We start from the raw sequence: 15,000 nt of genomic DNA on the forward strand, positions 1-15,000 counted from the left end.
CATTACTGAACCTAACTTGGTAAAACTAGGAAAAAACGGCTGTCTGAGTTGGTTGGTGAATCAAATCTCAATTGCAATACAACCATTCGCAATTTTAGGGGACCCTGCCATTGGTAACGCCCAGCCCCACACTAACCAATCCTCAGCCAGCAATAGCTCAGCTGACTCTGAACCTGGCCAATCCAAGCTTTGCAATAACAAGCATTGGTTTCAAAGCCTACGCACTAATTAATCTGACAGATGCTCAATGCATAGCTTCAAGCATGCACAACCCACCACCCACCTAGCTCACCAATATTCCCGGCCCGTCAGTTATGCATTGTTTTGATGTATATGAACATGTAATTTGATTTGTCTGTATATGCCATGGTATATATCTGGATATCCCACCTGACAGCTAAAAGCTGATTATTTTGCTTTAACTGTTAGGCTACCATTATGTTTGCTCACTATAGCACACATTGCACTCTTAACAGTCCCTGGAAGGAGGGATACCTCTTTTACTATTTTTCCTTGTTCCCTACTCAAAGCTTGTTCCCTAATTAAGGGCTTTTTTCCTTACCCTTTAGAGGGTTGAGGGAGATTCCCTGTGTTGCCCTGGCTATTAATACATATTTTACCATCAAATAAAGGGGTCTGCTATAACCTAGTTTAAAAGGCTCCTATCGTCAACACTGGGAGTCAAAAAGATCAAATAAACCTGGATGCCAACGACAACCCCCGACCTCCTTACACCCACTTCCGCAAACACCAACTCCACACCCACCACCACCCCTGCAACCAAACCCACACTACAACCCTCCTGCCACCAACTAATGCCCGACACCCATCGCCACTACTACCACCTCTAGCACCTGACCAAGACCAACACAAAAACAACCACCAATACAACCCCGCCAGCACCCTAGTTAGGCCTTCACCACCCAACCACCACCACCAACACCCGACCCAGACCACCACCACCACCACCCAGACTTACCTGACCGAGGCTTCAGACCAAAGGGGGGGCTGGAGAACGGCATTCTCTCACATGACGGAGAGCCCATCTCTCCCTCCTGCAAGAAAAACACCATGAGTTATACATTATATGGTGTTAAGTATAGTTAGGAATTAACTTTAGCTGTCTAAGACTCAAGACGCAGGTGTAAACTCTCTAAGGGGCAATCTGTGAGAGTGACAGATGTATTGCTTTAACACACAGCAGACACGTAGCAGCTAACATGGCTAAGCAGCTAGCCAAAGGGTTTTAATGAAGTGGAGAGGCTAACCCTCTTAAGCAGAGATAGCCAAACCATCTCACGCGTTAAGGTTCCAGCCTGTGGCCATGACAGACAGGAAATACACCCTGCCTCTGAAAGAGTCACTTCCTGTCTAATGAAACAATGACTGCTGTTGAAAAAATATGGTTTCCCTCAGTATCTTCGAGCCATCAACTAAACTAACTCTGAGGTGAAACACTTATTACACTACCTTATTACTAACCTTTGCGGTAATACTACTGCTAACACTAATTTAAAATCGAAAAGCCAAACCTAACACCATTCGTAATCAAATTTCAAATAACCCTTAACATACCCATACCCTAAACTTAACACTACCCTAAATAAAATCCTTAATTGCTGGCAACATTAAAATGATTTATTCTAGGCGTTATTAAACCATGTTTTTAAGGGCTGGTTTATACCAGTTTGACTTGAACGCACTATGTTTCTCTTGACTGGAAGTGGATGCATGACAGGGCTCAGGGCTTTCATGTGGTGTCAGCTGACACTGAACAGACATGTAGGCAAAGCACACCACACTTCAAACTGAGTGACACGACAGACAACCAATCAGCGAACACCTCTTCGGGGGCTGGGACGGGGGGTGGCTTAAACGGTCGCTATGGTTACCTTGATTGACATGTGCCACTCATATTCTCGGCAGGCGAGCTGGGCTTCAAAGTGGGCCTTCTCTAGAATCATCTGTCTCTTCTGCTGGAACTCACACGCCTCTGCCGCTGGGAGCTGGTAGAGAACCCAGCTCAACACACCTTCAAAACCACCAGCCTTACCTACACCTTACCACCACCTCAACTGTGCCTAACCTCCACCTTACCTTCAGCTTACCTACAACGTAGTGGATTCTTAGCTGCACCTTAAGACACCCTAGCTGAACCTTAGCTGCCACTCTAGCGTGCACCTGCAGCTTATGCTGGGGGCACACTAGAAGATTTTTCAAATTTTGAAAACCTGAGAGACCACACAGATAATGATAGATTAAGATACAATTAGCTGTTTTGGTGATTTGGTGTGGAAGGAAATAATTACAATACATGACGCCCCACACCAACCGATTCCACACCACAACAATCAAGTCCCTATTTCAAACCCCCAACTCTCACCAATTCACCGCAATCTAGATCTTGACTTGGCATGGCGGACAACGGTCAAGAGGAACTAGATATGTTAGCCTCTCCAATTGTTTTTTTCTGTAAATTGCAGACAACATTTTTGGAATCTTGTTGCCCCAACTCTAAAAGCTGTTCCACCATTTCTGAAGACAACCTCACTTTTGCTTTTGCTGTCATCGCTTCTCTTATGATAACTTGATGAGTTATTGGTATTACGTTAAGTCAGATTGGCTCCCAATTGGCTACTGTCTTCCCCACGTGCAACCAATTGCCTGCATACTCGGTTGTCCTGGGGGTTCCCCCCACACTACAGGATATCACAGCATCATAATGTAAGGTCTAACGTCGTTGCTTAGATCACCAGTGACACCATATGTTATCAATCACTCCGCTCAACCTCTTCCCTCCAACATCTGCATTGTTTACAGTTAATCTGGATTCAAACAGCACTACCATAATATACTGTGGATTACTGTATAATAAAATAAAATGATGTATCGTATGGTTATAATTTAGATCACTCTACCTTGGGTGTAGTAGAGCCGTCATCACTCTCTTGTCCACTGCAGAGATAGAAGAGAGTCAGAGACACACGTACAAAAACATCACACACAGACACACAAAAACACCAAAAACACACAGCCATACAAACACATACACACACACAAATCACATACACACACACACACACACACACACACACACACACACACACACACACACACACACACAGTCCTCACTTGAGGGAGTCGTCCACGTTCACCATCTCTACAGGGTAAAGCTGAACACCAGACACTCCGTCCTGCTCCAGAGACCCTCTGACAAGAGATACCATGTTGACATGTTATTATAACACAACACAAACACACCGCCAGGACTAAGCCAACATGCTAACTAGCACACTGGTTCTGGGTTTAAACATGCTACCTAGCAGACTGGCTTTTTGTGCTAACATTTCAACCAGCTGACAGTATTTTGGGTGCTCAAATGCTCACTAGCAGGCCGGGTGCTGAGTGCTAACAGAATAACAAGCTAATAAGCGAAATGTTTCTTACCGGTTGGGGTCTTGTAGGAGCTCCACGGCTTCCTTTAGCTGGTTGATCATGTCAATATGGAGCTCTGACCCCCCCACGTCTTTTGACCTGTGACCCCCACCACCACAGAGACAGGAAGAAGGCTTTTAGCAAACAACAACAGCAGTTTAGGCAAATAAAAATATACTTCAAGATTGACATAGAGAGAGGGAGAGAGAAAGAGAGATAGAGACGGAGAGATTTTCCTACGTTTGTGCAGTTGGCCAATTCGTGTCTTCTTCTATCCTGAGCGGCTCATCAAAGTCTGTCACTGTTCGGCCCTACACACACAAACACACACACACAAATACACAACACAATTATGGTGTTTAAATCAATCTATTAACTGTTTAGTAATTAACCAGGAACTTGTATCCAAAACATAGTTAGAGGGCTGGATTAGGGGGATGGAGGTAGAGATGTAGAAGACAGTTGGGTTAGAGTGATATAGTGAGAGATGTAGAAGAGCGTGGGTTAGAGTGATGGAGGTATAGATGACGAAGAAGCTGGGTGGGGTTGGAGAGAGGAGTTACAGTGATGGACGCAGAGAGATAGAGAAGAGTTTGGAGCAGAGGGTCTGGTTAGAGAGTGGAGTGATGGAGGCAGAGAGATAGAGAAGAGTTTGGAGCAGAGGGTCTGGTTAGAGAGTGGAGTGATGGAGGCAGAGAGATAGAGAAGAGTTTGGAGCAGAGGGTCTGGTTAGAGAGTGGAGTGATGGAGGCAGAGAGATAGAGAAGAGTTTGGAGCAGAGGGTCTGGTTAGAGAGTGGAGTGATGGAGGCAGAGAGATAGAGAAGAGTTTGGAGCAGAGGGTGTGGTTAGAGAGTGGAGTGATGGAGGCCGAGAGATAAAGGTAGAGTTTGGAGCAGAGGGTCTGGTTAGAGAGTGGAGTGATGGAGGTAGAGAGATAGAGAAGAGTTTGGAGCAGAGGGTCTGGTTAGAGAGTGGAGTGATGGAGGCCGAGAGATAAAGGTAGAGTTTGGAGCAGAGGGTCTGGTTAGAGAGTGGAGTGATGGAGGCAGAGAGATAGAGAAGAGTTTGGAGCAGAGGGTCTGGTTAGAGAGTGGAGTGATGGAGGCAGAGATATAGAGAAGAGTTTGGAGCAGAGGTTATGGTCAGAGTCGGGTGGGGTTTCTTGCCTTGATGTAGTTGAGGAAGCGGGCGGTCAGCCCAGCATCTCTGTATCCAAACTGTTCCCTCAGGGCTTCCGTAGGGCTCTCCTCTATGAGCTGGACGGCATCAGAGTCCGCTGAAACACAGACAGACCTCAAGAACACTGCTGTCCTGACCCATCACCACGGAAACCCTCAGATAGAAACTCCTCCCCCCGCCCCTCCCGGCCCGGCTTGGCTCTGATTGGAGCAGATTGAGGTGGTCTATTTAGGGTGTGTGTCAGGGGGACAGCACAGTTTGTGTGTGTGTGTGTGTGTGTGTGTGTGTGTGTGTGTGTGTGTGTGTGTGTGTGTGTGTGTGTGTGTGTATGTGTGTGTGTGTGTGCGTGTAGGTGTACATGTACGTGTGCATGTGTTTGTGTGTGTGTTTGCGTGTGTGTTTGCGTGTCTGCATGCGTGTGTCTGTGTGTGTTTGAGCATGTGTGTGTCGCTGTGTATACCTGTGAGTGTGTCAAGGTGTTCACTAGAGTCTTGTTGGCTGATTCCTTCCTCTGTGATGTTCGTCATGGCTCCTGTCATACTCAAACTTTCTTCATCTGATGGCTGGAAAAACAAACTTTACAGTATGAGCATAGCGTTGCGTAGCATGAAATATAAAATAGCATAGTATAGCATAATAATTATTGCATCATCAGCTATTGCAGTCTCCTGGCCTGTTCAGGGATAGCTCTCAGCAAGGCTAGGGACCCAAGGCTCTTGGTTTCATTCCCATTGATGTTGTGACAATGGCAAAGTTGTTCCATTTATCCCAGCATAACATAGCATAGCATAGCATGGCATAGCATAGCATGGCATAGCATGGCATAGCATAGCATGGCATAGCATGGCATAGCATAGCGTAGAAACAGCATAGCATATAAACACACACACACACACCTCTGTGGCGGACAGTCTCTTGTCTCCGTTGTCGCTGCCGACGCCGGAGTCTGCGTCCTGTTTACGGTGATGGTCGACGTCCTCCGAGCTGCAGAATACAACCAGGGCACAACCAGCTCAACATAACCAGCTGAGAACAAGGTCACAACAAGCTGAACACGAGCTGACAGCCGCGTTAGTACAACTTAATATCCACCTCAAAACCAACTGACTACCACATCAGAACCAGTGGACAACGTAAGAACCAGCTGACGACCAGCTCAGAATCAGCTCACAACCACATCAGAACCAGCTGACAACCAGCTCGGAACCAACTGACAACCATGTTAAATCCTACTGACTGAGCAGAAAAACAGCTCACATGCAACTCGAATGTCCATGCTGTTGTTGTCTATGGCTTGTGGTTGTTAGCAGCAAGGGAGTAGGAACCGGGGGGGACGGAGGGGACGTGTCTCCTCCAATATCGGAGACAGGCGCATTTGTCCCACCTAAAAACTATACCGGATCTGTCAGGTTTCCGATATGTGTCCCCCCCAATGTTAAACTCATTCCTACGCCCCTGGTTAGCAGCACTATAGAAAAGGGGAGTCATGCCCCTTCCCTAAGCTGGCAGGTCCCGGAAGTCTGCCGGTTGACCTTCATCTTCATCTTCGAATTGAATTGAATTGAATTGAAATCTACCCCACATAACATTAATTGTTAACGTTAACTTACAGCATTCTGTTAACTACACTACCTCTTCATACAGGCTGTCTTCAGCTCTGTAGCATCAGCCTATGGTAGGTTGTAGCTGCTCCTTCCCCGTTACTATTGTAGGAAAAAAATAAGATAAGAAGCCGTTCGTAAGAAGTCGTGTGGCTTTTTTAAATCAAAATAAGCATGACTCCTTGTTTTCTCTATGTTTTCAGTCTGGAGCAAAACACTACAGCATGACTCACTTTTAATTCAGTCACCACACTCAAATCATTGATGTGGCAGGAGAAAGTGGGAGACGCTTGTTTACCAGCTGCCCAGCGACAGCCCAGCGATGAGTACCTTCAGCCATATTTTAAACAGGCATTTGCTTTTGCTTTCTTTGACATCATTTAGAACGACCAACTCTAGAAATGTAAAAAAAATTGGCAAACCATACTTTTTAATCCATCTGCCCAAATTGGTGAAAAGTATAATTTGGTTCCCAATTTAAAAATGTGGAACCAGCCGTTGGTCACCAAAGTGGAAGGACGACCCAACTCTATCGCTGTGAATGTTATTCGCTGACTTTGATATCTGTCTCTCTACTAGAAGTGTTAAGTAGATTGTTGCTGAGCCGACGTGACGTCTGAGTTCCTCCAGACTAATGGAGGAACTGGCTCAGTGCGTAGAAACTGAGAGGCTGTGTTGAGCCATTCTGGCTCCAGGCTGGTGACAGTGTTGAGTCAGTCTCTCTTTGAAATTAAAACACACACACACACACACTGACACACACACACACTGACACACACACACACACACACACACACACACACACACACACACACACACACACACACACACACACACACACAGCAACATCTATAGTACCTATAATGTATATGATGGATGGATTCCTTGGGTGTTGGTTTATTATGGTGACTGACCTGCCGGTGCTGGGCTGTGATAGGCTGAGGCGCTCGATGACGGGCAGGAAGAGGGCGTCGGGCATCTTGTCACTGCGACACGCTTCCATGCTGAGGTACTTAAAGATGTGTACTCTGCCCTTGATACAGATCTGCAGGGCATAGCGGAGGGTGGGGTTGGACGGGGGCAGACATTGGGGATTGAAGGGTGTGTGCATAGTGTGTATTGTCTATATGCACTATGGTGTAGTTTGTCTAGTGTGTCTGTTCAGGGGGAGGGGTCCTGAGGGGGGTTGTGGTCCAGGCAGAGTGTGTGTGTGTGTGTTTGTGTGTGTGTGTGCGCGTGTGTGTGTGCGTGTGTGTGTGGTACCTGAGCAGGGGGGCTCTGCAGGGGGTTGTGGTCTAGACGGAGGGTCTGTAGATGCTTCATGTTCCTGAAGCTCAGCGGGATGGTAGACACCTTGTTACACGACAGGTCAAACTTCACCAGGGGGAGCTCTGATAGGTCTACACACACACACACACACACACACACACACACACACACACACACAAACACACACACACACACAAACATACACACACACACACATCGTTCGTATTTAATAATTTATTTGCCATCTTTATCCAGAGAGACTTTCAGTGCATTCAGATACCTGTCATTAAGAAGCAGATAGGGGTTCCAGCTCTTGCTCTAGGGTCTAGACTCTAGGGTGTCTTGCACTTTGTTCTGTTAACATCTTTACTCTACCGACAGCGATATATTGTTCCACTTCTTATGACAAATGTGCGTATTGTAAGTCGCTTTGGATAAAAGTGTCTTCTAAATGCCCTAAATGTAGATGTAAATGTAAAATGTAAATGTGTCTACATGTTAAAGTGCGGAAAATGGGGAATCTAACTCAAACCCTTTCTGCTGGCAATCAAACACCCTCCCTATTCACTTGATAATCCGGCCCCTGTATATAAACACACACACACATATACTTCTAAGATACATGTAGAGAGTGTGTGTGTGTGTGTGTGTGTCTCTGTGTGTGTCTACTTGTCTACAGAAGGAAGAAGGAAAGACAGAAAGACAGAGAGAGAGAGTGAGAGAGAGTGAGAGAGATCAAGAAGAATCTGGTCCACTCTGTACAGCAGAGGATATAAATAAACTGTTTCTGGAAGAGAGAAACCAGCCAGACACTAACCACCGTAACCACGGTGACCCGTTGAGGGAGGGTAGAGAGACACTGGGAATGAGGGAGCCGGAGAGAGATAAAGAGAGGGGAGAGAGAGAGAGAGAGACAGAGAGAGAGTCAGAACAGGGAGAGGTTGACATTCACAACTTCAGAGAACAGATGTCTTTGTGTGTCTGTACTGCTGTGTGTACTGTGACACGCACACACCATATCTTTAAAGTCATAAATTCTCCCAGACTGCTACATAATTAAAATCCTGTCGGAGCCCTTATCACCATGACAACTGGCCCGGCTGAGGAGAAGCTGAGCTCCAAATAGCGTCTTTAGGAACGGTGAGCTTCTTTATGCTAATTGGCTCAGAGCGTCCTGTAGCCGACACGATGCCCTGGCCTAGGGACCAGATGTAAGGTCTCCTTGTCCAATAATTAGATGTTTAGCAAACGCATTCCGATTGCACGCATTAGCTTTTCTCGTTCCTCATCGAAAGCTTAACTTGGTGAACCTTTTCCCCTGAAGACTGCAGCATTAGCACCCCATAACACACATTCAGGTTAACGGCCAGGGACCTGGTCTTCATGGGGACAATTAGCAGTAATATGATATGAGAGGAGTGATGTGGACCACCAGCTCCTCAAACATCCAGGGTGGTCTCCTTGTGGTCCTCCGATGGGGGGAGAGAGTAGGAGACCACCTAGACTGGTCTCCTTCCAAAACAACTGTTCCCCTTTCCTCTCCCCTGCTCTCTCTCTTTTCCCTCCCTTTCCTTCTCGCCAACATCCTCATCACCCAGGCGTCTGGAAGTTGATCCAGATCAAGGCTCATCAATCAAGCCCAGAGAGAGTGTTTGCCCAGAGTTGAGCCCACCCAGACCATATCAGCTGAGTCTCAAGCCTCCATGTACAGGCTGAATGACTTCCTGGGCCGATTGTGTTGAAGTCCTGAACCAGCCGCTCTGTCTTATGTCAACACAATAAAGAACCAAGGAACTAACTTAAAGGAAAGGAACAAGGTAAAACACATCGAAGTCGTCGCAAAGCGAGTCTGAACTCGATTTCTATGGAGCATTGAGGAGGAAAGGCATCACAGGAGCAGGAGTGACTAGGGATGGGGATCATTAATATTTATTGATATCGTTACCATTTTCGATACTCCTTAACGATCTGAGTCTTTATCGATACTTATATATTAATTGGTGGAAATACGGAGAGTTTTTAGTGATGAGGAAAATATTGAGGAAATAAATAATTGTGTATAAAATATGTAATTCTTAATAAATACTAACATCAGTAGTTTTAATTATATATACTAAAATGATTAGAGCACAATACCACTGTATTAGTAATACAGAAACATGAGTAATACAGTATTACTCATGTTTCTCACCAAAAACTCAATTTACCGTTTCTTTATGTTACATTTGAACGCATCATGATAACCTAACAGTCGTTTTACTGAGCCAACCTCAACACATCATCACGCAGCACATCTGAAACTTTATTAATTTTTAAAGATAACTAGCTTGTATGCTGCTGATTACAACACCGATTTCACAATTGGATTACTATTTTTAACTGACGGGACTAGCGACAATGTCTGTGTGTGCGATTACAGCTCGCACTTTGAGTGGATGATTAAGACGGGCCCGTCTGTGGTGCGACAGGAGAAGGAGAACACAGAGTCTTTTCAACTCGGAGACAGTCGAAGGTACTGCATTTGGCCTTTATTTGATGCACAATGCTAATGTGCTTGGCCATTGAGGTTGTGTTCCCCCCTTTACAATAAAGGATTTTCGCCTGTTCAGCCATCCTCGCGAGCAAAGTTAACTGCCAGACTTCACTTGTCTTACTTGTAATACCTGTTTGCTTACAATTCCATTCAAAAACATTGGTGGACACGCTGCAGTGATTGGATTGATTTGATTTAAATACCGTGACGCGACTCGAGGGACACAACATTACGTTACAGGACCTACGGGACAAAAAAAATAATAAATGAACCACGGGACTCGATAGTGGTATCGATAAGCCCAAACGTTAATGATTTTCGGGATTTGAAAAAAGTGGAACCGGGTCCTTGATAGAACCGGGTTTCGATCCACATCCCTAGGAGTGACCCTGACTCTGTCTGAATGATAGTCTTCAAGATGTGAACTAGCCCACCGCCAGCTAACCTCTTGTCCTGACCGAGCCCATATGCTTGCCTCTCCCCGGCTACAGCAACATTCCCTTTGTGGCCAACTCTAGTGATCACGTCGGTGCTGCATGTGCGCCCATTGAGCACCAGCAGATCAAGAAGAGCTCAAAGCCTTCTGCTACCCTCCGCCCTTGTGAGGGGCTGTGTTGATGCGGCCCTAGTCCTGGTGCAGCCCTACCTTCAGGGAGCACACAGAGCAGGTTCCTCCGCACGTTGAGCTCTCTCAGGGCCTTCAGGCGGCCGATGTGTCTGGGCAGGGTGCTGAGCTCGTTACAGCTCACGTCCTGCAGGGGGGAGACAAACCCGGTCATCATCACCATGGCGACCAGTCGGAAATACCCATAGCAACTGGGTCCGCATCGCCATGGCAACCATGGGATATACCGTGGCATCCGTATCAGCATTGCCATGGCAACCATTCAAAAAGGCATCACTGAATATTATCATATAAATAGCATTCAGTAACACAAACGTAAATATTTCTTTGAATAATGTAAAATGTTTTAAATGATAAATATGATTTTGTGTGGTGGTTTTGAAGTGAGTAATGTTGGTGTATATAAGTGTGTGTCTGTGTGTTTGTGTGTTTGTGTGTGTGTCTGTCTGTTTGTGTGTATATGTGTGAGGGTTTGTTGTGTTGTGTTAACATGTATATGTCTTTGTATGCGTGTGTGGATTGTTAACGTATGTGTGTGTATATGTGTGTGTGTGTGTATGTGTTGATCTGTGTGTGTGTTTGTGTATGTGTGTACGCATGTGTATGCGTATGTGTATGGGCATTTGTGTGTGCGTGTGTGTGTGTGTGTGTTTGTGTGCGTGTGTGTGTGTGTGTGTGTGTGTGTGTGTGTGTGCGTGTGTGTGTGTGTGTGTGTGTGTGGGAGTCCTACCAGCTCCATGAGGTGGTGTAGCTGGGCGATAGCGTCTGGCAGGCTGACCAGTTTGTTGTTGCTGGCGTTGAGAACCCGCAGCGGCAGCCGGCTCAGACACGCTGGGAGCACGCTCAGCTGGTTACGACTGGTCCCACACGCACGCACGCACGCACGCACGCACGCACGCACGCACGCACGCACGCACGCACACACGCACACACGCACACACACACACACACACACACACACACACACACACACACACACACACACACACACACACGCACACGCACACGCACACACACACAGTTAGTTGTGTCAGTTCTGGCATCTCCATCCTCCACAACATGGCAGGGAAGGTTTGTACTACTTTACTATAGTGTACTGTATACTATAATGTATTATAGTGTACTATATACTATACTATAGTGACTACAGTTTTGGTGAGAACTCTCAAACAGAGAAGTGAAAGTGAATGTATAAACCGCTAAAGTAATGGTTTCACCTCGTTCTATCTCATCCCCCTCCTTGCAGCCAGAGCCTCGTCTCTGACCCCCCACTGTTAGTTGACCAACCAGCTTATACGATGACACCTTTTGCCTTCCCTCACCCCCTTCGCGCCACATCCCTGCCTCTGACCCCCTACTTTCAGTTGATCAAACAGTTAATGATGACAGCTTTTCCCTTCCCTCACCGCCCTCCCTGCCAGACCCCTGCCTCTGTCCCCTGCTGTTAGTTTATCAGACGGTAAATACTTCTCATCTTCATGCTGGCTTTATCCCCCAACCTGTCAAACATCTGTCTCTAACCCTGTTCTACTCTTGAGGAGTTGATCCAACCGTGAACGCTGCTTCACCTTTGTCCTGTGCCCATCCCCCTCATCACCAGACCTCTGTACCTCATCAGTCGGAAGGAATTGATCAGTAAGCGTGTTGGTTGGGGGTTGGGATTAGCAATAAATGGCGTTCTCTCATTTAAGAGTCCAATAACAGATCCCCCCACAGACCAGCTGGTCTGTGTGCCAATCTTACCAAGGCATCACACCCAGACAATTGTTCAACCAAGAGAGGGTGAAGGCGGTCTGTGATTGGCCCTTTCTGTTTAATGGTGACCCAATAGGAAACAGGGGGTTACACCTTTTGGTATGTTTAACTCAGAAAACAGGAAAGGATTGGAAGTTATCCGATAGCCCCAGTCATGCATTTTGATATAATGGTGTTTTTGATGAATCAAAAATACAACAATGGGAGAGGATATGATAATGGGAGAAGACACAAAATAGGAGAGGGAGTAACATGGAGTAGCAGAGTGTGACATAGAAGACAGAATTACTGAAGGCTGGTTGTGTATCCTGGATGAGCTCACGAATAAAGCATTAAATGAGACGGCTCGACTCTGTGGCATGTTTGGAAGAAACACACTTTGAAAACCCCTTGATTTGAGCAGAATTCTTCCCCAGCCTCTCATCTTCTCTCCTCTCCTCCCTCTCCTATTCCCTCCTAATGTCCTAACGTCTGTTCTCTCCCCTCTTCGGTGCTTGTGTTCTCTGTCGCAGCCTCTTCTAATGCATATGGTTGCATAGCAGGGATGGTTGCGTCCAGCCCTGAGATGTAGTCTGTCATTGATAGCAGCATTGAATAGAATGTATGCGCGTGTCACCTGGACCCTGTGTGTATGTGTGTGTTTGTGTGCGTGGGTACCTCAGGTTCAGACAGGTGAGGGCCTGTAGACTGATGATGTTGTCGGGGATTGTCCTGATGCAGTTGTGGTACAGGTTGAGCGTCTCCAAGGCAATCAGGTGACAGATCTCTGAGGGCACATCTGCCAAGCGGTTCTTAGACAAGTCTGAGAGAGAGAGAGAGAGAGAGAGAGAGAGAGATAGAATTTACAATCATAGTTTTATCAGTTTTCTAGTCTGTGTATATCATCCCTGTAATTACAGTTACCCATCACTAGGTGTCTTCTTACATCCCCACCTCCTAGCTCCATGCAAGAGCTGTGGAGTGGGCATGTCAGAGGAGGAAGAGTGCACGAGGAGCCGTGCACGAGGAGCAGAACAAAGCATAACAGATCCAAATCAGAACCTGCTGACTGGACAGAACACCAGCTGGTGGTCTGGGCTCCACAGAGTAGGATACACCACCAGCAAACTAAGCGCAGTACAATTTGAATTTGATTTTTTCCAGGTCAATCTCGTTAGGATTAAAAATGAACCTGGCCAAAAATGCACAATTAAAAACCAAAACAACATCGAGGTCAGCGACAAGTACAGAGTAACACAGAATGACACCGAATGATACAGATGCGCAACACCTCACACATTGATCTACACAAGTTAAAAGCTACGTGCAAAGAAGACAACACTTTTGACTGTCCAGTTCAGGGCCTGTTAGGCTCCACGAACATTGTCAAACAGTCAGCTCATCCTCAGAGTGGTTACATGTGGAGCACTGTAGCTAAAAGCCTTTTTCCCCAGCCTCAACTCCAGGAATAGTCATTAAAAGATAGTCCTTGTTGATGTAGTTGTTCATAAGTCTAGTAGACACTAAGTTGGGCCAGTCTAAAGAAGCATATGCCTGGAAGGGGGGTGACATAACTTCCTGTGCTGGCTCTCTCAAAACAATAACAACTTGATTTATGAGCGAGGGCCAAATAAGGAGAAGAAACCTCCTCCATCTTGTGTGGGCCAGGAGGAACCGGGCCGAGAGACCTGGTCACGTGATGGACGGACGTGATGTCATATTTGGGATGTAGGAGTTGTCCTCTGATGTAGGTCATGATGTGTTTAGTAGATGAGGTTCTGCTATGTAAGTGATGTCATGCTATGTGCAAATCAAGGCTGGGTTATTTACAACATGTGACATTTCACACCCATTTCTTCAAAATAACCATCCTCCTTTTCTCTTTTCATTTCTCTCTTTCTCTTAACTTCTCTCTCTCCTTATCTCACGGTTCTAAGGGATTTTTTTGGGATGTAAACTGCATATTTCAATTGCTGAAGCAAGAAATGTAAACTAAGATAAAACCTAAGAAAATCTAAATGATTTCAAAAATCTTCTCATTCAGAATGGTCACACTTGTTTTTATAGTACACACACACACGCACGCACGCACGCACACACGCACGCACGCACACACACACACACACACACACACACACACACACACACACACACACACACACGTGGTAGCGGTAGTGGGTGATCACATGATGTGTGTAAGCCAGCATTGTCATCAGGTTGTATACCCCCCAGACAGACAGACAGTGGTATGCCCCTCCAGCCGCTTGGATTAAGCCATCTATTTACTGTGTCTGGAGGGGGGGGTGTCTTGTGACAGTGTATACTATGATTTCAGAGATTGTGTAGCACTGTACTTCATTAGAGATGGGGAAGTGATAGTGTGAGTGTGTGCGTTGCATCGGTCCCTTGTTCTTTGTGTACCGAACAAATAATTGAGGATCAAACTCATTCGGTTGCACGATAGACCATTTAGACGAGTGGTCATTCGACTTATGAATTTTATGAAAATACTTCCACATACTACTCTTTCTAGTCACCGTATGCGTCAGCCCAGAGAAACTTGCAGAAGAATAACCCAAAAATAAATAACCCATTACTCTATAGACGCCTTCAGTCAATTAA

General features: G+C 46.1%; 1 protein-coding gene across 2 annotated transcripts in view; it reads right to left on the reverse strand.

The window, feature by feature from the left end:
* The window catches only part of lrch1 (leucine-rich repeats and calponin homology (CH) domain containing 1), a 34,522-nt gene that overhangs the window by 14,336 nt on the left and 5,186 nt on the right, over window positions 1-15,000 (reverse strand). For both annotated transcript variants that reach the window (XM_079732040.1, XM_079732039.1), the window contains exons 2-14: window positions 13,057-13,201; window positions 11,375-11,501; window positions 10,666-10,771; window positions 7,481-7,617; window positions 7,132-7,262; window positions 5,513-5,600; window positions 5,077-5,179; window positions 4,604-4,713; window positions 3,676-3,746; window positions 3,448-3,534; window positions 3,133-3,210; window positions 2,919-2,955; window positions 980-1,055 (exon numbers count right to left, since the gene is read on the reverse strand). In XM_079732040.1, coding sequence (XP_079588166.1) covers window positions 980-1,055; window positions 2,919-2,955; window positions 3,133-3,210; window positions 3,448-3,534; window positions 3,676-3,746; window positions 4,604-4,713; window positions 5,077-5,179; window positions 5,513-5,600; window positions 7,132-7,262; window positions 7,481-7,617; window positions 10,666-10,771; window positions 11,375-11,501; window positions 13,057-13,201 — 1,296 coding nt within the window. The remainder of the gene's footprint in view (window positions 1-979; window positions 1,056-2,918; window positions 2,956-3,132; window positions 3,211-3,447; window positions 3,535-3,675; window positions 3,747-4,603; window positions 4,714-5,076; window positions 5,180-5,512; window positions 5,601-7,131; window positions 7,263-7,480; window positions 7,618-10,665; window positions 10,772-11,374; window positions 11,502-13,056; window positions 13,202-15,000) is intronic.

The sequence above is a fragment of the Pollachius pollachius genome (assembly GCF_949987615.1).
Source record: "Pollachius pollachius genome assembly, chromosome: 3".
Taxonomy (NCBI): Eukaryota; Metazoa; Chordata; class Actinopteri; order Gadiformes; family Gadidae; genus Pollachius; species Pollachius pollachius.